This window comes from Rhyacophila brunnea, unplaced genomic scaffold (assembly GCF_057557595.1).
Source record: "Rhyacophila brunnea isolate RB1 unplaced genomic scaffold, BYU_Rbru_1.0 scaffold_17, whole genome shotgun sequence".
In the NCBI taxonomy this organism is placed as follows: Eukaryota; Metazoa; Arthropoda; class Insecta; order Trichoptera; family Rhyacophilidae; genus Rhyacophila; species Rhyacophila brunnea.
The window spans coordinates 22,018,365-22,044,277 of NW_028232827.1; the positions used below are offsets into that span (position 1 = coordinate 22,018,365).

Here is a 25,913-nt window from a genome sequence, read left to right on the forward strand (position 1 = left end):
ATCAGTACGATCGAGAGATTAACAAGATAGTTTTTATATTATTACATTAAGTATATTGAATAACTTGAGTACCATTAAGATTACGCGAATATAAAAAAAAAATCATATAAAACACACTCACACAGTATTCAAAGAAAGAAATATTGTTGCTATTGATTGAACTGACATATTATTCAATATGGTAAAAAGCTAGAAACAGATTCACCATCGACCGTGTTTAGGAAAAAGGACGTAACCCTCACTAATCAAATTTTACAGGAGAGGCAAAAAACGTTTTTTGAGAGTTTTTAGTTTAATATATTTTTTAAAATAGGCACAGACATTGGGCGCATGATGATTGATGATTTGGTGTAATATGTTTTCGATCTAATAATAATTAAAGAATTTATTACAGAAAAATCATTACAATTGAGGATAAATGCTTTTTTCCATAAATTAAAAATTAATTAATCTCAATTAAAACCTGAATTTAGATAACAATTAGGATTTTGCGGCTTACTTCCTCTTTATAGAACGTGTATTTAGTTGTATACATTGTTAATATCTAATAAAAGCACTTTTCGAAAAATTGAGGGTTACGCCCTTTTTCCTAAACATAGTCGACATGATTCAATATAAATAATATTGTACAATTTAAGTAGGTACAATATTGCATTAAAACCTTGCACTATATTGTGCATGACTCACGTGGACTGAGAGGTTAAGGTGATCCAAAATATCTCATGTTTATGAGACGTATCAAAGTACCAATAAAATTTAAAAAAAAAAAAAAAACTCATGAAGAGAATCTCGAAGTATGTAAAAATAAAATAATATTATTATCTAACGAAAAAAAAGTACGATTGCTTCACTAAATGAAATTTAATATCAGTTGCTGTCGAGAGATCACCGTTATTATCTTCTAACAATATTTAAAATATAATATACCCATCTATAAATATGACGTAGTTAATTTAATTACTTAATAAACCAAAGTCTCTAATTATTATTCTCAGAAATGTACGGAATGTAGATTGATAACAATTTTAATTTTAAATAAGACATGACGTTATTATTATAAACTGAGTATATACAGACAATTTATATAATTAATACTGATTAACTTGAAACGATGACAAAGTATAGTAACTATTAATTACAATTGATAATAAAATTAAGAAATAATTTATTGGCAGGCATAACGTGAGGTTGTATAATACAGTAGTTAATCAACGATGTTTTTAGTGACGTCATAACTACGATTAACAAAGGTGGATATAATAATATAATATAATATAATGAAGTATTTTTACCCGTCAGAAGGCTATATTTCGTATTCACATTAAAACGTATTGTCTTATAGCGCCTGGCACCAATAGTGTGTATTTTAAGGCTATACCTCAGTTGAGGCATGGTCTAAAAAGATCGTGGCTAGGCGATGCGCGGATTGTGCAAATGACGCGTGGCGAACAAAATATAATTTGTCACATAAATCCAACATGCGTCAATTTAAGGTTCTGTTTATTGTTCTATTAGTAACAATAATAATATATTCATTGACATGTTTTCTTTTTCAAGTAAATGGGTAAGGTTTTTTAGTCATCTTTACACGATTTAAGAATTAACAAGAAACAAATTGACGTGTTCACAGCTCGACGTTCGCTCTCCGATTGCCAACGAGTGCAAAATTTCGTCGCACCTATAGTTGAAAATTATTTGCCGTTTCACTGAAGTACCGTCTTAAACTATCGCTATAATAACTGTTTACACGTAAAAGTGCTGACTGCTTCAAGAGTAAGCGAGACGCGATGTTGTCATTGTATGGTACTATTTGACGGGTCATGAAAATCGGTCAATGACTCTGCGCGGCGTAGTTCGTTTTTTACCGGCAGGTTCGCCACTATCGTTCTACTGCGCAGGCGCAGATATCGCATAGTCCAATTGTCGCGTGAATGTAATCTTGCAATTTGCACGATAATACGTATTTACAAGTGCATTTTTACAAATACGAGCTGTTAGCAGTAAATCTATGCACATGTTAACGGGGTTTAGCACATTGACTGCTGACTAGATAATTATTTTTTAAGTACCACACATGTAAATAGCATGCTAATTATACCGAATGGCCACCTAATCGTTACGCGCCGGGCGCGTCTTTAGCGTCCAATGTATTAAGATTCGAATTATTGCGGTGAATTAAGACCAGTTATAAATTATAAAGATACGAAAGTGGTGGTCAGAGGACTGCCATCATAAAATAAAAAGCCATAAGTCATATTTAAAAAAAAAAAATGAAAAAGAACGTGTTTGTTTTCCATAGTTTTACAATACTGCAGGGCTATTTCTAAATAGTTAACACGGTAACACGTTTCCGTTATTTTATTGGTCCGAAATAACACGGATATCACTCGGAGCAATTCCATAAATAAGGCGGTTTTCTATGAATTTTTTAGCACATACATAGGACAGACACAAATCAAGAGTGCGGACAGGTTTCCCATTGACGTGCCGTTGAATACCAAGAGGGATGGAGCAAATCCGTGAAGATGTCAGATTTCCAAATCATGTGGGTGTTGTTTATTAAAAAGCGGTTGATTTTCGTGAACTTTTCTTCTGTAAAATGCAATGACATTATTAATGGACAACGCACTCAATACAGTAGCTAGCAAGTAAATTCGCGCATAGCGACATTCACACATGTATAGGTAGACGCCACGCAATTTCCATTATGCGATATCACGCATCGGGAATTTATAGCAATATGACCTTTATTGTAATGGCGTTAGAACAGTGTTTCTAGTGTCAATGTTCATTTGAGCGAACCCGTTCGAACCGAACCATTCGGCAGACACGACAAAAAGCATCGGGAATTTATAGCAATATCACCTTTATTGTAATGGCATTAGAACAGATTATGCCATTCGGCAGATCCGACAAAAAAGTGAGTGTCATTTCACATTTGCTTCGTCCATATTAATGTCATTGGTAAAATGTTACATTAAATAGTAGACAATTTCGATTTAGATCAACCGTTGCATGCGTACAAACATCGGGAGGCATACGGACGCCTGCCTTCACTCCTTCGCATAGCAGAAAGTGTTTTAAAATAAAGACAAACAAAACAACAAGCAGTACCTATATAAATATAATATATGCATATTGTACTCATACATATAAAACTATCTCAATGCACATGTTACTAAATGGTGCAAAAACTCTCAAAATATTATTCTGTATGAAAGAGCTACTACCTCTATATGTAAAGGTGGTTTGCTCTTTGTACTTATAAAACCTAATTAGAACTCAAAAAATTGACGTCAGGTGGACTCTGGACCCTGATCAATATCTGGAAACCAGTTTTGGAAACCCATTTTAAAGATTGCATTCCCGAACATGTCGCAATAAGGTAAGAGAGCCAAAGAGGCAAAAATGATACTTTAAATTTTATATGAATGTTTTGAACATACTAATGTCACGTCAAATTTCTCCCGAAATGTTCGATTAAAGTTTGCTTCACCAGATCATCCGATGCTGAAAATAATATTCAGGCAAATAAAAACTGGATTATAAATCGAATAGGTAGGAAGTAAATACGCGGAATTTTTTTGACAACAGAAAATACAAAAAAAAGACTAAGTAGGTACTCTGATGATTGATGCTTGTCTATGTGATAAATTGCTGAATGTCGATGGTATCCCAAGAGAAGGTAAGTTGATAATAATAGACACCTCAGAAACATACCTATCTGTTAGAAAGAATCTTTGATAACATATGGCGCCGGACAGGACTTGAAGCTGTATCCACTGGATTGCGTTCAATGTATCCTACCTAATTACGAAGAAACTAACTAATAGTCATGATGATTTCTGAGGTGTTTAGTTATATTCAATAAGAATGTTTCTTTCTTAAATCTTGCAAATCGTACGAAGTTTATTATAATATAATAATACTTATTATAAGTAAGACATTTAATTATATCGGCTGGTAAGAGATAACATATAAACTATTTTTGGGCAAAAATTAATTAATGTGTGTTTTGATCCAGAGCATGAGACTAATAGGTTGAGCAAGTGGCTAGCATCCATGTCTAGTAAAAGCAAAAGTCTGTTATTACAACCTCCACCCTGTGGAAACCCGTATGATCATAATATTAGCATTGAACATCGTGATATAATGTAATAATGTAGGTATATAGTAATTAATTAAAATAAATACTGAACTATTATAATAGTTTTTTGATCTGTGTCAAATCAAATATATCTGTGGAATATTATTATGTACCTACATATCATAAAGCACGAGCCTAACACTATAAGATTCTAAGTGTTCATGCTTGAGAAAACAAACCCAATAATGAAGTAGTATTCTAAGCTGCTTCATTGTTACTTTTGTTTCGCCAAGGACAAACACTTAGAACCTTGTAGTTCTCCAATAGAATTATAATGTTGAACTTGAGCCTGGTTCGTTATCACCGAGAATTGGTAGTTTCAATTTTAGTTCGTAATTTAAACAGAAAATGTAATTTATATCGACTTGGCGGGCCAAAAAATATTACCTACATTGTATGTATGGTCATGCAGTTGTATGCAAGATGTTCGCAAAATCAAAGCTACAATCTCTACTACGCACCGATATAAGTGGTGCGGTTTTTGATTCGGCAAAGCCTGTTCGCGATTGCGATCCTGTTCATTAATTTATGCAGTTTTATTTCGGGACCAGGAATGCCGAATAAATCAGGTGGAGAGTGCGGTGACTTGTATATTGTATGCCCAACGAAAAAGCGTGCTCGTAAATGCACTGTAATAGAGGGTGCCGACACGAGCATTTAAGGACTAAGGATACCTTCAAAGAGAAATTTAAGATATTATTGGCTGCTAGTTTGTATTTTTTAATGAAACGAGAATAACCGACACTTTCCTAAATGTGTAATGTTATATTAATTGTATAATTATAATTAATTGCTTAATGAAGATAGGTAAGTACTAGTTTCATCATTCAGAAAATCCAATAATCCAGTTACAGACACTATTAACAGACAAATAGGTAAGCAATAAAATATGTAATCGAAGTTATATAACTATTTTACAATTAAAGTGCTGGGTAGATGAATGCCGTAAGTACAAAAGTATAGTTCTTTTAGAAAAATTTGTGACATTATATGTAAATATAATATTATGTTTACATTTGACTACTAGCGGCACTTATTATAGTCGTCATGTGGTAAATGAGGAATCGAGATTTTTAAAAGGATTATCAGAGCAGAATAGTTTTTTCTATCCTAATATTCAATGAAAATTCAATGCACATTGATATCGACCGAAAGAACACGCCCGTTAGTGTCATTTTTCACGTACACTTTACACTTTTCTATTTGCGGACAGTCGTGTGCTTATGTTTAGTATAGACCGCGTATTGTGGCTGATACATCTCGATCTTATGATAACAGCACCTAATGTTTTAGAAAATAATAAACACTGTTTAATTACGGGATACATACATTTATTTGGAATATATAATAATAAAATCATTCTATTCAATTTCTAACACAAAATATACGATATTTTGTCAAAATTTTGGACGTAATACAAGATAAAACAGTTTGCGAAACTCTGCTATGATTAAATCATTTTCTTACCATGATCAATGACATAATTGATGTTATCGACATTCGATAATAATAAAATAATACATAACTCGAAGCGATTTCCAATAATCAATGACATTTTATTATTCTCTACTGAACTACAAAAGAGTTGGTCGCATTATGTATGGTTAAAAAAAACAGGCCGCGGCGTCTTAAGGCGCCAACAGGTCGACTTGACTGATAGTCGAGACAATCACACCTAAGAATTCTGGTCAGTTCAATTGATTGTAATTGTAATTTTAAAATGTGCTCCGAGAGGGAAGAGATGCCCAAGTCGGTTCAACCAGCCGTCGGGCCCATCGGGCTGTACGACCTGGTTGCTACAAAGGCCAATTATCTTGTATTTAAAAAAAATTGCGGCGTCTTACTGCGGGCGTCAAGATCTCTTCACACAATTTTTGCTGTATGTATGATTAGCTTCGTTTTTTGTTATATATAGATAATATTTAAATTTATTTTTAATGAGCAGGGACATATGTATGTCTGCCTTCGATATATAGTGCAGTCCTTCAAGTGTATTGTATTGAATGTCTAAAATGTCTAGAATGTTTTGAAATACCAGTTCTTGGTAGTATGGTATGGAAAAGATGTATAAGACTTGCAGTAAGTAAGAGGCAATCGATTGAAGAAAATCATTTAAAGACATTTGGTTAGCAAAAGATAACATAAAATGGAGAGAACTAATTCAGAGCCCAGCAGTGTTTAGCAAATGAAACAAAAATTGGGGAAACTACGAAGAATATCACGGATATATGGCATACGATTTCCCGGAAGGGCTAATGCTGAAAAATGCTGGAAAGTCTGAAGAACAAGGGGACAAAACAAAGAACATGTTCTGAAGTTTTATATTAAAAAAAAAATTGATGCTGAATGCTGCAAACTGTAATGATACAAGCTAATGTTGGAATCACGTGATGAAACGCTGTGTACGTCCTGGACGCCAGAACACAGCTTGCTAATACCATATACGGAGTCTGGCCTTCGCAAAGACGATAATCACGGCGATTTTTCAAGTAACACATCAATAAATAATTGATCTTTGTACCCAATTGTTTATTTTTAGATGCACGTGTACGGCACATTTTGTATGCAAACATATACTACAGCTGATTGTGATAACTAATGTCTATAGTAAAGGCTAAGTGGTCATCTAACGATGTTAAAAAAAAGAACCTTGCACGATTTATATCTCCGGGTGCCGAATTGGACACAAGATAACTATGCTTTATGAATAAATTGGCAATTATATTAACATGAATTTTGGCAAAAATTATGCATTATCGTGATGAACTAATATTAAATTTGATGAATTTTTAATTTTCTACTATTGGCGTATTATTAATTATTTGGACGAAGTGTGAAAATAGTAGTTTAACTTAAAGTTTCGTCTGACATACAAATATTATGTTTTCGTATTATACGAGTACCTTCATAATTACCCACAGATGAAAATGACGGAAATGAAATCTTATTTATTTTATATAGTAATAAGAGTCAAATTTCAAACGTGTAAATTTGAATAAGTACGTTAATTTTATTCTTACAATAATTTAAAATAAAACATTCTGGAAAAATACCTATTTTTCTAATCATGTTTTCTACTTCCTACCCTTATATTTACTTCAATTGTGTACAATAAATTAGTTTAGCCTGTGACCGTGTCACTTAAATTATGTAAATTTATCCTATTAAGCCCAAAGATTTATCCCATACAGCGTTCACCCAATAACAGGTGGTTAGACTGCGGCTTCTATATCAAGACATACACGTCACGGCGGTTGTTTCTGGAACTAAAACCGTTGCAATACCGCCAGCATGCAAAAAGCGCGTGACGTAATACTGTCATCGCATAAAGCGCCATTATGTAGATGTAAATATAGAAAGCGCACTAGCGATGGTATCGAACTGAAATTATGATAATTAAGAGATTTGAGTTGTAATTATTACGAAAGAAAAATCCTTATATATGACGATGACTCATTTACGATGGATTAATGACATTAAGGTATAATTGAAGTTTTCAAATACTTTTTTTTAAATACAACGTACGTCAGGCGACCCTCGACTTTCGACAGTTCTACTTTCGCACAATTCGCTATTTCGTTAATTTCTCAAAATTTTGATTTTTGTTGATAGTGCAAAAACTGTGCGATTCCATGCAGTCGCTCCACTCTTCTCCGCTCCCCACCACCTTCTCAAATACGTAAAAGGGTGGTATTTATCAATCTCTTGACAAGTTTATAAAGAAAACACCCGATTGCTAATACGCCTCGTTAACTTTATTATTTATTACCGACCATGTCCGATCCTGATAGGATCATATGGGCCTCCACAGAGTGGAGGTTTGTATTGACAGATTTTGTTTTTTACGAGAAATGGATGTCAGCCACTTGCTCAACCTATTAGGTCCATACCCTGACACACACAAATTGAAAAACAATTTTTTTGTACTTGCCAGACCCGGGATTCGAACCTGGGACCCACGGCTTTGTAGTCCAACGCTTATGCCTATTGATAAATAAATAATTAAAATATACTTTGTGATGTTTTTTTTACATCCCCCTACTTTCGAACTTTCAACATTCGAACACATTTTCAGGAACCACTTACGTACGAAAGTCGAGGGCCGCCTGTATAACATAAAAATATTTTTTGTGCGATCTGGCTACAAAATAATTTATTCAACTATAGGTGTGGGTAAGTTCGTAAAGACAGTTTTTTTGTTATAACTTATAATATTAAAATATTATTGATAACTCTATATTAAGAGATTTTGACTTATGACGTATTTAATTATTAATATTTGATATAAATAACGATAAGGAAAAAAACAATACTTCGATGATCTGCAATACAGTATTACTAATGCACATTGTACAATCATAATAAGTATAATAAATTAAACAATTATTCTCAATGTGTAACTCCGCGATGGAGAATTTTAAACATTGTTTTATACAAATAGGTATAAAAATAAATCTTTAGATTATTGGAATCTTGTTGCATTTGTATTGATATAACTATAAACTTGTAGTTAACAATCGGCGCCGTGTTATAGAACTTGTATAACTAACTACCTACACTCGTGACATGCCATTTTCTTACAACTGCGTTTATGATTCGCACGCTATTGTTTCATATATATATATATATATATAGTTAAATTTCCATTAGATGAACTACTAATTAAAACTAACCAATATTACAACAGTTTCAGAAAGACCATCGGAAATAAAGGTTCATAAATATATGTTTGAAAAAGATTTGTATCAAGCTGGAATTGAACCTGCACCCATCCCATTGCTGGCAATGTGCTTTTGCCAATATTTTTCGATGATAAAAATCAAAAAAAGAGAGATGCGCTTCCAGGAATCAATATATATAACTAATATATATATTAATTATTGTAACACACAAAATGACAAAAGTTTATCGCCAATATTAAATTATATTGTCAAAATCATAATATGCATGGAATCTGATAGATGCCAGTCACGTTCGGTATAAATGTTTTAATTTTTTTTCTAATACGTATGACACTTATATTATTATGTAGGTATAGGTACCTATAATATGATGTATTTTTGTTTACATAGACGCTATTAATTGTGTCCGAATCGCGTCGTATCAGTATGGATAAATGCGAACGTTTACTGCGGCGATGAATGGCTTTAATAATGGGTATCATTGTAATTATAAAAAAGTTGAAAAGCAGACACCACCTGTCTTGAATTGATAAAAGTATATTTCCCTTAGTGCACACAAGTTGGCTGTACTGCATAAGAATGCAGACGCCGACAAATGGCGGATGGCGGGCTGCCAACGTGACGGAATGAATGTTTTAAATACGTAACACTATGCAATATTGCAATTTGACGTCATAGAACCAATGATTTATTGACTCTCAAACTTAAGTAGAAACAAATCGTTTATATTTGTACTTGTGTTAATAATTCTGTGACAATCGAAATAATTATCGAATAATAGACTAGTCTGTAGAATTTAATATATGGATTTCTAATAATAAATGCAAGCGGAATACTGCCCTTCTTAGGAAGAAGGCAGTAACTGACTCTCACACACTTTCGAGATAAATGACATATGTGTTTTTTCTCAAACTTTATTACTGTGAATTAATAAAAAACGGTGGTAACTTTTATTAGTGGGATGTTAAAATACAAACAAATTAATAATAAACAAGCAATAACTGCAATGAATAGGTGCAATTACTGCCTTTTTGCTAAAAAATGTATTATTTTAGAAAATGTCAATTTTTTCACTAAGGATTTTAACAGTATTTTAGTGATAATACTGATTTTAAAGTGAACAGAATATATAGCTTTCAAAATTACCTAACGGATGGCATTCATTCATAATCTCAATTTCACAAATTTTGCGAGTTACTGCCTTCTTCCTTAGAAGGGTAGATAACCTTCCTTCCTTAGTAAAGGGTTCCTTAGTAAATAACACTGTTCAATTGCAGCATCCCCATCAAACTAGTTGTACAACAAACAAAACATGTTTGAAGTAACTTCAGTTATTACTGATAAGTGATAACTACCTACCTAAATGTTTTTTTTTAAACTTGTTTTTGTGAAAAATAATATGTTCGTAAGGGAACCTATTAAATAGTAGTCTAGTAATTACATTTTGTTATGAATATGCATGTTGAACTTAGCAAGAATGCACTTAGTTTTATGTAGCTTCGTAATAGTTGTAAAAAAAAATACTGTAAAACCAAAGTAAATACATTTATTCTTTTTAACACTACAATACCCCATAAGACCTAATGACAGTAGAAACAGTAGTGTAGTTAGTAAAAAAAGTGAAACAGTGAGATAAGTTTTATACTTATACTTATGTAATCAAAATATCAATTTTTAAATAATCTATTATAAACCGAAACATTTATTAAAATTGATTAACTTTTAATGAAGCAGCAATGAAAAACATGATAACCGCTCTTTTCTCAAAATTGACTTTTTCCCATTAGCTGTGTTTTTGCTTATGGGGGCAGTATAGATATACATTCAGAATTTGAAAAATTCACATAAATTGTACATCATCGGGAATCGAACCAGGAGACACGGATGAAAGGCCAGTGCTTTACGCACTGGACTAAGAAGGCCGACTGTATGTAATAAAACTTTCTTAATCCGTTATGGTTATACAATGATTTCATTGGATTTAATACAATGCATTATCATTGACTACTTGCGATTTTGCATTCATTGCCTTGAAAAAATATTTTATTTGCCATGCAAAATAATGCATAAAATGTGTCACAGATAGGCGTATCGGTGAACAAATTCTACCGGTTTTTTTGTGTGTTAATTGATCATACTCTGTAACTCGAGAAAGTTAAAAAAGCGGGTCAAGGTATCGAGGTAATGAGAAAAGTTGTTTGATTGATCACTGGTAAGTATTTAATAAAAGGGTTTCATATAAAGCAAATAAAAGATTTAGCTTGTACGGAGATAATATGGACGTATAGAAATTCATATAGGACAGATACACGATTTCATAAGCGATAATAAATGGAAGCCGATTGAGAAGGAGGAATCAAATCCGGACGTGTCCATATATGTTTGTTTGACTTATCCATTTTTAATCATCGATCAATGAACGCATATATGTCATACATACACCAGCCCTTCCCAATCCGTGTAACACTACAAAAATACCCCCTATATAATTTTAATATACATCAGGCATGTTCAACTTCAAATAGGCTGTGATCTACTATCCAGTATCAAAATTGACAATGATCTACCACGTTATATTGCCATTCATCAATTCAAACGGATTATATTTAGATGAGGATATTGAGTGTTACAAATTAAACAACAACACGTCTTATATATCACCAATACAAAGAAATACTCAATTTTCCATTTGTCCTGAAAACGGTTTTGGGTAGGTACTCAACCTATGTACTGCACGATGATAAGTGTAAATTACGTATTAGTATACATATTATTCTCTTTCTCTTACTCGCGGCAGGCCGTAAGTGATGCAATACAACTAAGCGATACGACAAGGTCATGCGGCCTGCCTTGTGGTTAATTTGATAATGACTTTTAAGTAAACAGGTTAAGGAAATAAGTCATGGACATGTAAATGCTTCCTATTTAAAATCTCCCTGAAATCAAGATTTTTACATTTTCAAGATTGAAATTCCTATGGTGCGATCCATGTCTAAGACATGTCTAATTTACATGATTGTTACAGCAATCGACGTGCAACTGAATTGCACTGATACAGAAAACTAGTAGATTAAGCCATCATGGTATATCGAGCAGGATCCCGCGGTAGAATACTGGCTGAGTTCCGTGGGTGTTTTATTTAGATCAATGAACCAATGGTTTGAGTGAATGTCCAATGAGGCTCGTGCATTGCGTATGACTATTTTTCGAGGCACCTAAGCACGAGGTCCTTTATCCTTTTCATAATAATTATTTTATATCAATTATTATAGTTGGCTATTCTAATTACAGACCATAGTCGTTACGATCCTATGCATACAGGTGTATGTGAGTGTGTTTGTGATTCCAAGGACTATCCTCGCTAGTTCCATTCTCCTCCAGTTTTCCGGTGTCATTTTCCAGAAGAAGCAGTATTGTGACTACAAAAATGTCTTCATATTATAACATAAACTCTAACTCTAAACTCGGTACCTAATTCATATTGTTATATGAACTACAAAGAAAACTGTTAAGTAGTTGCAAATTTTCTTCAGTATTTACATTGTCGCATGAATATCTTTATCATGCCATTGTATGGGACAAAGTGAGTAGGAACATAATATAGGTAGTATGTAGTTTTATCTCTCGCAATGTCATGGTATCTAATGAGCGTATTATACAGCACCGTTGTCTCGCATAATATGTTTCATTCGAAACAATTCAAAGCGTAACATGCAACAGAACAGCTGATTAATATTACCTGTAGCGGTGTATAGGGAATTGCTTGTGATAGCAGGCATTCTGGTACATATAGAATGACCGGGTGAAAGTAAAAAGAGATACAGACGTTTAATCATGCGATAGATAAGATCTTCATAGTTAGACATCTCCATACGGAAAACAAACATAGGTCGAAAATGACAGCCGGCGTTTTCGAACATATTTCACTAAAATTAATGAAGACATCTATTATTCAATTTTGTTCGCACGGACATGTCTAGTTATTTTTTCCGTGAGTACTTTTGATCTAATCTTGGCAAAGAATGAGTCAATATAAAACTACGTATTTTTTTTACAATATTAGCATAAATTTCTTTGAATTCTCAATACTGAAAGAATGTCATTAATACATTTGGAAATATAATTAATTACATTACAAAGTTCATTGCCTTTTCATTAGCGAAAATTAAAACACCGCATTTATAACGTATGTACAATGTTCATTTATTCACCGAACAGATATTATATACTTGGTCGTAATACAATATAATAATATAACTGTAATAGCAAAGAAAATACATAATTTAAAAAACCCCAGAAACATACATAAATTAAATTATTATAAAAAATATTGACCTAGTGTTCAAAATCATATCTTTCACTGTACGGGTGAGTGTTCTTATTGATTCATTAGAATAGTTCTTATAAATAATGAAGCTTTAATACAATACAGTGAATGTGTGAGAAAATGCAGCGCGTATGAGAGGGATGCAACGTTAATATTCTATGTATACGATCGCGCAACAAAGACGCGACATTTTTCGTATGAAAATTGACGTACGTCAGAAAGAGAGAGAGAGAGAGTATATCGCACCATCGCAACTAAACTGCCACAATCCAAAAATCGTCAAACAGAGAAAATCAGCTTTGAAGTTTTTACCTTTCGCATTTTTGTACTGGGTTTTTGAAATATGTTTAGATATTGAATGAAGTTTTGACTTGAATTTGATGACTTAGAGATATGAAATTTTCTGTACATATACTATGAACGATAGACAATTAAACGTAGTAATTAACTCAAAACACGTAAATTTGGACTTGTGGCGGTTTAGTTGCGAGGTGCGATATTTGTGTGTGTGTGTGTGTGTGCAGCGTTACAGACACACATATAAATACATAACGTAATACGCAACATCTATGTGTTTTAGCAATATTATTTGAAGAGAGGTTAGTGTGGGTTTCGTTCGCTTAATAGGCTGTGATATAGTATAATAGCCATATGCAACTACATTCAACAATTAGATACTAGTTAGTACCTAATTCTGACAGTTGGAAAATATATTAGACCAAAAGCTTTGAAAGTTTAATTTCTTAGTAAATTTAAAATGAATGATGATTTGTCTGTGTATAGTCATAACTCATAACCTTAGACTGTGAGTAAAATGATTAAGTGATATTATTCAAATTACGCAAAAAACAAATTCAAACAAAACAATACTTGTAAATGAAAATGTTTAAAGGGAAAAAAACACATAAACAGTCTAAAGAAAGTTTGGGAAATAACAGCTCTAAATACACACCATGTGCGGAAAGTTATAAACGAAAATTGCTCGAATAATATTTAATTAATATTTCTACCAAAAAAGCTTTGTAGACTTTCCGGCTATAGATCCTGGTTTTTAGATAATTTTGAATAAATGCCAAGAGCGTATTATTTTATATATGGCAATACAAAAGTTTAATTATGTTGAAAATAGTTTTGAAAGTATGTCGTAGTATCTGAGAATGCATAACGCGATCCAACTTGAACAAGGATCCATACTATGGTCCGTACTACACAGCTTACCTACGGAAAATGTTATTTTGATTATAAACGGCCGCATACTAATTACTGTTCTGCCCACAGAATAGATAATAAAAATAATTCCGAAAGGCTAATACCAATACAGTAAATTTTGACGCAGGGTTTTGAATGTGTGAGTGTCCTACGAAACTGAACCATGCATTATATACGTGCAATAGTGTGTGTAATACACCACTATTAAATGAGCGTCAATGCATAAACCGAGAGGAGTTGTCAGTATTCGACGTATGACGTATTCTTGACACGTGTTTAAATTTATCCCGTACTCTTCCTTACTCTAGAGTAGGGTTTCCAATCCCGGGATCCCAAACTATTTTCGATACCTATGAATCCCGGGATTGGTAAACATAATCTCAAAACTTTCGGGATTGATTTTTTTTATCAATTTTTATAGAAAATACAATAAAAATGAAAATATAACAGAAAAAACACTTTTAATAACATATAACTACATTAGAAATAAACTGAGTTTGAATGAAGTTTGATTTATTACCCGTGTGGTGCCAATTCATTTTATTTTTTTACATAAAATAATAAAAATGAGAAAGGTATAATATATTATGTAAACACAACACAATATTAACAATATATGTCTTAAATAGTATAAATTAATAATAGCTAAACTGTGATATTGAAAAATAGTTTCAGTGAAGGACGACCTGGCGTGCAATAAAAATACGTTTAATTCACAAATACATGATAAGGTTAGTGGACCATTTAATGCTATCCTCGTACGAATTTTCGTGGTTTACTTGGCAATCTATGCAGGTGGACTCGTATATTATGAGGGAATGGTAGAGGCAACGAACAGTGGATTGGTGTATTATGTAAGTACAGAGTACCTACACTACCTACTATAGTGTGAACGCGAGTATTGTAAGTTATAGTGTTAAATTGAGATGTCACCGGTCAAACATAGATAACTCTTTCATTATTTATTGTTGATTGATCTGTGGATCAATAAACAATGTATAATTATTATAGTTAATATCTTTTAAACTAACTATATGGCTAACAAAGTAAAATAGTGGGAGTGGATACAGTCAAAAAATATAATGTTTACAAAATAACATGCCGTCAGTACGGAGAATAATAATGCAAATCCAGAAGAATCACAAAATCCGTTATCTCATTACATTGTCAGTTAGTGAATTCTTCCTATGACGTGTATATAGTGTGTTAATATGAATTCCTTCAAGTGATATATCACAAGAAACAATCAAAAACTACAATATACTGCAGCAAATTATAGCTATCTGTGGTTTAGCAGTTAACTGTAAATATTGGTATGCATTGAAAATGCGCGTTAAAAAGCATCACTTATTATGGGGCATGGTATATTAATTTATTATTTATATATACAACAATGAATAGTTTTGTCATAACCGTTGTTTAGTTTTATATGAAATCACACGCTAGAAGTAGCGATTGATCTTATGTAAATAGACAATATTATTATCAAAATATTTTTTGATGGTAATTTATTTAAATAAAGCTTTAATAAAACAATCCAAAGCCATTATTCAACATGATTAAAAAAAATATACTTAAAAACACTCGTGATAATTAATAATAGTGAGAATGCAACAGTTAATTATTGTTACTAGAGATGATCGATTAAAAAATAACAAGTGAAATGAAAATTCATAATTTTGAAAAACTTGATTTAAAAAATCCTAGATTTTTTTTGGATCGAGTGGTATTTGAATTCACATCTTTCACTATCCGGGTGAGTTTTGTTATCCTCGAAGCTTCCGATCTGCATATAAGTTATGTGAGTTAGTTGTTTAGAAATGCTTTAGGGCCAAAATATGATTTTTGGAAATGTTTTTACATAACTAATAACATGGTGATTTTAAATATCCAACTATTTTTTTTTATTATTGATTGCTGCATTTACAATCAATTGGCTTGAGAAAATTGGAAAATGTGAGTTATGACTCTAGGCAACCCATATGAACCTACTGGTGAATGCTTAATAATTTTATTATTTATGTACAATTAAATTATCGGCTGATGGAAAAGATTTGTGTTTGTAGGTTGTTTGTGAAAATTGCATTCATATAAAAGTTTTATATCGATATTATTGATTTTTATTACAGCCATGAAACAGACTCTATAAAATCTGAATATGTTATCTATGTATCTATTATTTTAAATATACGAAGGCTAATTTTTAATGATCTGCTTTCGAAAACGTGTTGAATTAAAAGTGAAAGAAATACAATATGTTTACATTAATATGAATATAAATAACAAATGATAGTAACAGCCTTATCATTGGCGGCGATGCTTTTAAAACTGTGGATACATTTGTTTAACTGGGGTCACTTGTCACAAACTTTAATAACACAAGCGACGAAATAAATCACAGGATCACGCTCGCCAACAGGTGCTATTTTTGTCTCCGAAAGAAAACCAAAACAACCTTATATAAAATTCTCCTGCACTCAGTATTAATATATGGAACAGAATGCTGGGCATTCAGTAAACAGGATGGGAGAAATATGGATATCTTTGAGAGGAAAGTTTTGAGAAGAATATTTGGGGCTGTTAAGGTATAATGAGGAGCTGTACACACTTTATAGGGGCGAAACGATCACGTGTCATATGTAAACGCAGAGACTGCGCTGGATCGGCTACGTGTGCTGGAGAATATACCAGCAAGGCGGACTATGTACACAACTCTCGGGGAAGGGAAGACGTGGACGGCTGACCTTGAGATGACTGGACTGCGCCACAGGAGATTTAAGAATGCTCCGTCAAAGCAACTGGAGAATCGTAGTTGATTTTTGGGTTTCCACCGTGTGTCCTTCTTCCTACTTTACTCTACGTTTTTATCAAGAGAAGATATGTTTTATGATGAAAATGTATAGGAATACAAATGTAAACATTGCTCTAAGAATGTCAAAAGGAATCCGATTAGCTAAGAGCAAACGTTGCTCAGAGTAATCTATCAATCGTTACGACCAGAGAAACGACATTAAAGAAGGAAGAAGGACACACGGTGAAAACCCAAAAATCTACTACGATAAAAAAAACAACCGTGAAAGCCTCAAACATTATACAACTGGAGAATGTCGGCGCTGGATCGTCCATGATGGAGAAAGTTTTTGAAGAAGACCCGCCAAGGGTGGTAGTGCCATAAATGATGATGATAAAGTACAGACGTGTATGTATGTACATCACATTAACGCAATGTTATGTAAATATAAAAAGTTACTGCATATTAATTGGTAGGTAATTATTGAGTAAGGTAGTAATGTAAAGCAACTTCATTTTGCCTAATGAGCAATTAATCTTCACTCTTGCAAACACGTTAAGAGAAAAAAAATGTAAGCCAATTAATTAATTTAGTAAACAAAACGTCACATAATTTTGTTACGTGTAATATTAATTTGTTTTAAATTCTCTCTAAGCTCATCATGTCCTGCTATATTTTTGACACATGTCGTACCGAGATTGCACTGCGTTAATCTTAGTATACTCTGCACTTTGAGAATCGCCTTCTTCATTATAGTCTACTTTAGCAGTTTGGGAAGGGGTGGGATGCACCCTCATGTCAGTCTGTCGTCAGTTGTCGTCATTGTCGGATTCGGGTCAGTGTATGGATTCATACGGGTGGCAGCCCTGGATAAATAAAAAAATAATATATTGAAAGTGGGAAAGAATAAAATAATCTTTATAAATAAGGAAATGTTAGCAATTATTATTACTTATATTAAATAAGGGGAATTTATACATTTATTCTACTTAAAACTCGATGACAAATTTTCAAAACAAATGAATGTAGTAGCATGTGCTGTCAGTGGTACATTATTAAATTATTTGACGATACTTCCTGAAAATAATGGGGAACTAATTGCAAAAAGTGGGAAAAAGTAGAAAAAAAGTGGGAATAATTTCATTCAAAAACATTTTAGCCACTTGGATAAATTATAGGTAGGTTAACTATTTTTTTTATTCAACGAATAATTCACAGGATTTAAGAATGTAACATTCTAATTATTGAACATACTTATATAATTTTGAAAACATTTCTGAGAAAATATATTATAACAAATAGAAAAAATCTTTTTGAAAAAAGTAAGACACCCCGATTTTTTCTATTCGTTATACCTAATATATTTTCTCAGAAGCAGAAGTGTTTTCAAAATTATGTATGTTGTATAGGTAGGTGTAGGGTATATGTATCTATTTTGAAAGACCAATTCATACGTCTAAATAATAATACCTATAAAACATATTATTTTCCTCATTATTTGATGCGATTTATAATCAATTTTCAGTTTTTTTGCAAACATATGGCAAGGTGACAAGGTAAAAATATTCCACTTTTAGAACAAAAATGTTCACTACCACTAGTACTAATTTTATTTTTTACTGCCAAATAGCAAGTCTGACACGACACCATCCCGTAGGGAGCACTATTGGGTCAGTTAATGCTCTCTAAACTACAAAACAATAATAGATAATTTATTTAGTATTATTCTTAGTGATGTGTTCTCAAATGATATATTATATTATACAGTGCAGGGCAGATTAGATACATAGATTATATTGAAAACGAATATGATATCACTTCGATAAAATTCTTTCTATCCTATTATTATTCTATAGACACGAGCGGAAATAAAAAAAATGCAACATGCAGTAGAGGCAAAAACGAAATTCCGTCATTGTTTTTGACTAACTAATTTGCTTGATGAATACGTATGATATAATTAATATTATGTAATGTTGCCTTTTTGCGAAGTCACCCCACATCTCGGGTCATAATATTATTATAATTTATTACCGGAAAGGATTATTTTCGCCAGTGCATTAAATTAGTGCTACTCAAACTTTTTCAATATACGGCCCTCCAAACCGCACAAAAAGATACTTTGTCTGGGCCAACACTATATTTTTTCTATTATCATTAAAAGTACATTTTTAACATAATATATATACTTGCTGGATAAGAAAAAAATAGTGTACCTAATGACAACGTAAAATAACAACTTTTAAGTAAACTGACAATGAATAAAAAGTTAAAAAAATAAATAGTATCGTGTAAAAAACGATAAATAATTATCTCTATATCTCATCTTCTTGGCTACCTACGTGTTAAAACTGAACTAACATACTCCGCCCATTTTTAACCGCACTTCCATATAAACTAACAAGCTCCTCCCATTTAGTCGACAACAGCGCCTTCCGGCTTACGCCTAAATCTTCTTGTTGGACAGTAGAAATATGCATGCGAAAGGCATACGAAAAGATTAATTATCATAATTTTAAAGGATAACGCCATAAAAATATTATTTTCCCCAAATATGAACCAAGAATGAATTAATTTAAAGCTTTCCCTTTCTACTCTTAAACATATGTACATATAATAATTTATAAAAACACTAATATTTTTCTAAATACTGACATATTACGCGGCTTCCTGGGTTACTTGAGGGTCCTAAATTTGGGAAGAACTGAGTTAATCAATATTAATCTATTGGATAAAACAGGAGCCAACTTGACGCCGTTGTGACAGGTACAGAAAATGGTGAAAATCAACAATTTTATGATAGTTCGATATAAAAAAGTTACAATTATTTAATAAAAATGGTAGATTACATTTTTATGACATTTTTTACATAGGGTCCAATATATTTTTTGAGAATTAAATGATTGGTAAAACCGATTTTTATTCAAATTGATCAAAATGGCGACCAGTTCGATTGTATCGATCAATTGGTGATCATGCTTAAAGTTTTAATATCCTACGTTAATTTAAAACTTTTTTCTTGTTATAAAGAAAATTGTCATTTGTGTAATAAAGATTATTACCGTAATATATTGTTTAATTTCGTTCGGTCGAATGTGTATTCTGGCAAATTTAATATTCATTGACTTTTTCGTAGTGTCATATAAAAAGCCGAACAATCTTACTTTCAATTGGATAATTATTAAAAATAAAGTGAAATTACAAGTAAAGCATATTCTAACTATTTTATGATAGATAAAAAGTAACTTGATAGAACTTCATTCTTATTTTCGAAGTTAGTCAATAAACAAGTAAGAAATGGAAGGGGTATTATGGAATATTGAATAGTTAGTAAAAGTAGTATGAGGGCGGTGTGGTCGAAAGTTGAATAATACTTTAATTTTACTTGTGATATTTTAACAATAGCGTAATAACGACTAGATATTAGAATGAAGAAAAAAATGGACGTTATCTGAAAGTTGCGGAGTTTGATATAAATTGAATTCATTACCATTGTGGATTTGCGTCAAACGCGAGCCGAAGAAAGCCAGTTAATTTGACAGTAAATAATAATTCTCGCCTTGAACATCAAGCCAAGTGGAGAGAAAGGAAAGACTTTCAATATTCTAATATTGTACGGTCTATACTGCGTTCACACACCTGTAACTGTATCAAAATTAAATATTTGTATACTATTGTAGTGTTACAACTAACATTCATTGAATTGACACAATATGAAAATCATAGGTACGACATTTGAATGATATAAAACGGGAATAAATATATTTTACTTAACCCTCTTCATATCAGCTATGGTTTAAAAGATAACATAGTTGCGACTGCTTGCTAATTGTCAATAAATACAAACCCCCAAATGGAAGGTACACTATGACTAAGTCTATTGTAGCCTATACGTAATAATGACCAGAAGGGTTACTAAAAACTGCCTGTGCTTTTTCAGTTAAGTACCTACCTATTTCTACAATGCTTATAATATATATATAATATTGTATTTTTCAGAATATAAAAATCGTATTCTATAATATAGGCATATTATACCAACTCAAGTTGTGGTAAACACCTCTATCAAAAATCAACAACAGATTATTTATTAATCAAACATAGTAAAATTATTTACTTAAAAGGACTGTCAAAGATATATTAACAAGAAACGACCTTATAATAAAAATGAAAGGTCAAATAAGAGCTTTCAGCTTGTAGGTATTTACATTTGAAGTGTACAATAAACAAACATATTCAATAATATTTCAAAATATAAAGTTACTAGTGGCTTCTAGTGACAACACACTCAATCTATCGCTAGGAGTACTCTCAATCCGTTCTCTTTTTGCGACCTTTCTTCCGATCCAGGGCTTTCAATCAAAACATCAACCAGCGAAATCGGTCCAATATTTCTTTTAAGAATTTCGTGTAGCGTACAGGATTATATATTTTTTTTTCTTTCGACCATGTGCGATCCTAATATGAACATATGGGCCTCTACGGAGTGGAGGTTTGTATTAACAGATTTTGTTTTTACGAGAAATGGATGTCAGCCACTTGCTCAACCTATTAGGTCCATACGCTGACTCATACACAAATTGAAAAACAATATGTGTACTTGCCAGACCCAGGATTCGAACCTGGGACCCACGACGCAATGGTCCAACGCTTAAACCGCGCGGCCATCGTGGGTTATATACATAAGTATATAAATAATATGCTTTAATAATAATATTGTAGATTAATGGGTATTTTCAGATACACATGTAACCATTCCAAATTCAAAAAGCATTATTCCGATATTCACTCGTTTTATATAAGATTAAAAAAAAGCAAATAAATGAATGCCACTTATTATGTCACCTGCATAGTGCAAACTATCCACTCATTTTATACAAGATTTAAAAGAATCGAACATGCCATCCAATGCCATCTACTGTCGCTTGCACACAAACTACGTATATGACAATGTATTCTCTAATATTTTTCTCTAGTGCCTATTCTTTAGAACGTCTTATAAGAACAACTTGGGTGATCTGAGAGTTTGTTTAAATGTACTTTCTCTGTCTATTTATCATAAAGTTTAATTTTTTTTCGCCGAGTATAGATTTAAAAATTATTGCTTATGAGTGGGCAAGCTAAACGTTATTTACTTAGGTTACTTAGGTTTCTTAGGTTTAGTGGAAGCCAGAGGCAAAGAAATTTTGAAAATACCCGATATACTAGATTATTTGTTACGTTAGGTTAGGTTAGGTTAGGTTTTCACTCTTGAATTCATGAAATTTGCCGCTTTTTCCGCCTGGCTTCCAGTAAACAGACCTATCTATATAGGTATTAATTTCACTTTTATCTAATATTAAAACCGAAATAGGAAAATACCACTATACCAATTTTATTGTTCACCACCAAGAAATAAAGGGCAACGATTGAATTATTTTATTTAACGTGACACGATAAAGCGAACAGATTATAAATTGTGTAGTTGTAAATTTTACTCTCCTTCAAGTTCAGAACGTCGAATGCAGGCGTTTGAATCATTTTTGAAGGATTAATAATATACATAACGAAAGTAAAGTAAGTCCATTCATCGAATAACTTTTTCACGAACACAAGAAGGCAGATAATAACGAGATAACTGTCTATTCAATTCACACGATAAAGATAAGTGCCGGCATTATTACAAGATCACTTGAATGAAATTAATATTTTCTTACGGCCTTACATAATCTCGTGGATTGATAGTTATACAAAAAAATTATAATGTTACAACATGTGCCCGTAACCGCTTGATAATATAGCTGTGTAATAAAATAATAATTAATAATTAATCTATTTTAGTGTCAATATTGACACGTTACATTGGACATTCCAATCACAATTAATCACACACGTGATAATGGTTCATTTACTTATTTTTTAGGAAGGGGGTTATTACTATCATCGGAATTCAGAAGTAACGTAGGGAGCAACCACAGAACTGATTAATACATAATATAATACAGATATGCTATATATTATTTTGTAGCAGGGTTTTGAATAAGAATGAATTATAGACGTACAATAGTGTGTATTGCAACCTTCAAATACACACATATTGAATGAGTGTCAGTGCATATACCGAGAACAGTTGTCAGAATGATGGGCAAGCTTATGCCGGGTCCACACTGGCAACTTGTCACGCGACAACCTCGTTAAATTTTACGATAAGTATGATAATTATCGTAAAATTTAACGAGGTTGTCGCGCGACATGTTGCCAGTGTGGACCCGGCATTAGAATTACGTATTCTTGACACGTACGTTTATCCCATATTTTTCCACTCTCGAGATCGGTGGCCTGTTACACCACACACGTTAGGTATTTCAGTTCCCATTAATTCTGTTTCCCTGGGAGCAACCGTGTCACTATTTTTTAGCTAATATTAGTCACGATTATACTAGAATACGTATATATATTATATATATACGGGTTGTACGGTCAGCGAGAGTTAGCTGTAATTAATTGATTGTGTTAATTTATGAAACGGACTGATTCGTTTTAATTTTTTAGAATCAATGAGAAATGCAACTGTTTGATCTAAACGCGTGTTTCTCTACACAACCAATACATCTCAATGGGTGATAGTCAGTGCTTTTCGACATGTGCGTCAGTCTCACCTCGATGGAGAGTTCGAGTAAGCTCGTGCGATCTACAATGGTAGGCGGCTATATACTCACCTCACCAGTCCGCCGCTGCTATCTAACCCCAAATATTATATAACATCTACGTTCCTACTTAATCTGGATAATTACAATGACGATTAATTAATTACCCCCTACATCGTTTTTATTAGGTATCTCCTTTCTTTCTACCAGAAATTGACAGTTAATAACGTTAAGCCGCGTATAATAATAATTCCTAGGCTAATTATTGCAATGCAAGCTAATTTACAAGGCGAGGGTCCAACGTTTAATCGTCTGCGCCTACATGAACCACAGAACGGTGTGTTCAACACCTCCGCTCACAGCTCGACCTTTCCACTGTAGAAACAGTGCCTGCGCGGAGTATAGGCAATGTATTGTTACAACTCCGAATGGTCCCCATTTGGGGATGTCTCTGTGAATCTGGAGAGGCCCGAATCGATACCAAATCGACAAATAGTAAGGGTTGATTACGAAAATAAATAAATAATAAAACTGTAATATAATGTAATTTAACAAGAATGGCAACACACCATTTTTGCGCATTGCTTTCTGCGCCGGATCTTGGCGCGCATGCGCAGAAGAGGGAAGAAGGATTTTGATAGTAAAATAAAAAACACGTTTATTCGAGCTCCGCATATAAAAGAAATTGTAACTGTGTAAAAATGTAACCATTAAATAATATTAACCGTAAATACATCTCGCCGTTTCCAACACAATTCCGGTGTGTTATTTGTTCACCTCCAAGTCCCGAATCCAGACGAAAAACCACAAAGAATAAAAGCGACAGGGTGCTTTTCACTTTCTAAAATGGAGGGAGATGACAGTATACATAAAAAAACGCAACCACAGACTGTGTTAATGGGCGTGAATGTACTAACAAGATAAAGCTAAAATTAAGCAAATAAAGTATATACACGGATAATACAATTCAGGCAGAATAAATACGACTTACGAATTTTTTGAGGTAGATTTGAGTTCAGCACCATCTCTGTATAGAGCAGCGATCTACAGGTAAAGGATGGCGAAAATCATTGCGAAAGTTCGATAACGAAAATGACACAGGATGTGAAACATAATTATTTATCTTGTCACACACACTGTTGTGATAAGTCTTATCATTGATCATTCATGAATACTCAGTTGAGAGATAAATATTTTTTTAATGGTACTATAGATACCTGTTGCATATTATTTATTTTATAACGAAATAATTAATAGCGGGAAACTTTAAAACTGTTTCGATAAAAAGAACAAATTAACTCCCAAGGTATACTGAATCACTTTAAACTTTTTCGTATAGCGGCGCTTTTTTGTTTAATTTAATATTTTTGTGGCTAATCTAATCTATAACGGATAACCAGAAAACATCCAAACAATCTATTTTCAATGTTTAAAAACCAGTTCAGATAACAAAGCACGTCGCAGATGTAATCATTTTCAAACCATTCTTTTATCTTTTGTCTTAAAACAAACTTTTTCACATCATACAACACCGGCGGTGTACAAAAGTGTTGTCATTACCTGATAATTTGTTGTTAAAGTATTACTTAATTGCATTACAAAAAACATGGGTTGATTAATTGTGGAAGGCGAAAATTAGTTAAGCGGTCAAAGATAATTATTTTTGCCAATATGGCCTTGAGATTTTATTTGGAATCAATTTAAAAACGGCTTTTTTGTGCTGGCAAAAATGAATACAAAGACAATGCAAATAAAACTGCATGGAAAGGTCAGAAGTAATTGAGATTTTGACAGGACATATGGACTTGGGCGATTTAAGCCTAATCGGCACTTCCAGTTTACATAATAATATACAGGTAATCAGTGATCACGATCGTTTCATAATAACACATAGATCGTGCAATGTTGACTTTGAAATGATTTCCTAAAACTATTCGTATTATTGATTATTATAAACGGGCATGGTAACATATTGAAAACCTTGAATTTTCTTTATCATAAATAAACTTATATTTATGTGAATACGAAAGATGTACCCTCAATATGGGGTTGTTTAAACGAGCTTAGTACAAATAATTAGTATTCACTAGTCGCAAAGCTACTAAAAACACTGAGTGGAGTTTACAGGAGT

The 25,913-nt window shown here is 32.6% G+C and overlaps 1 protein-coding gene across 6 annotated transcripts in view; it reads right to left on the reverse strand.

Moving 5' to 3' along the window:
* The window catches only part of LOC147073836 (rho guanine nucleotide exchange factor 10-like protein), a 532,434-nt gene that overhangs the window by 82,470 nt on the left and 424,051 nt on the right, over positions 1-25,913 (reverse strand). For 2 of the 6 annotated variants that reach the window (XM_085944723.1, XM_085944724.1), the window contains one exon: positions 17,850-18,022. The exons of the other annotated variants lie outside the window; for them this stretch is intronic. In XM_085944723.1, coding sequence (XP_085800849.1) covers positions 17,850-17,907 — 58 coding nt within the window. In that variant the 5' untranslated portion in view covers positions 17,908-18,022. Of the gene's footprint in view, positions 1-17,849; positions 18,023-25,913 lie in introns of those variants that run through there. 6 annotated transcript variants of the gene reach the window in all.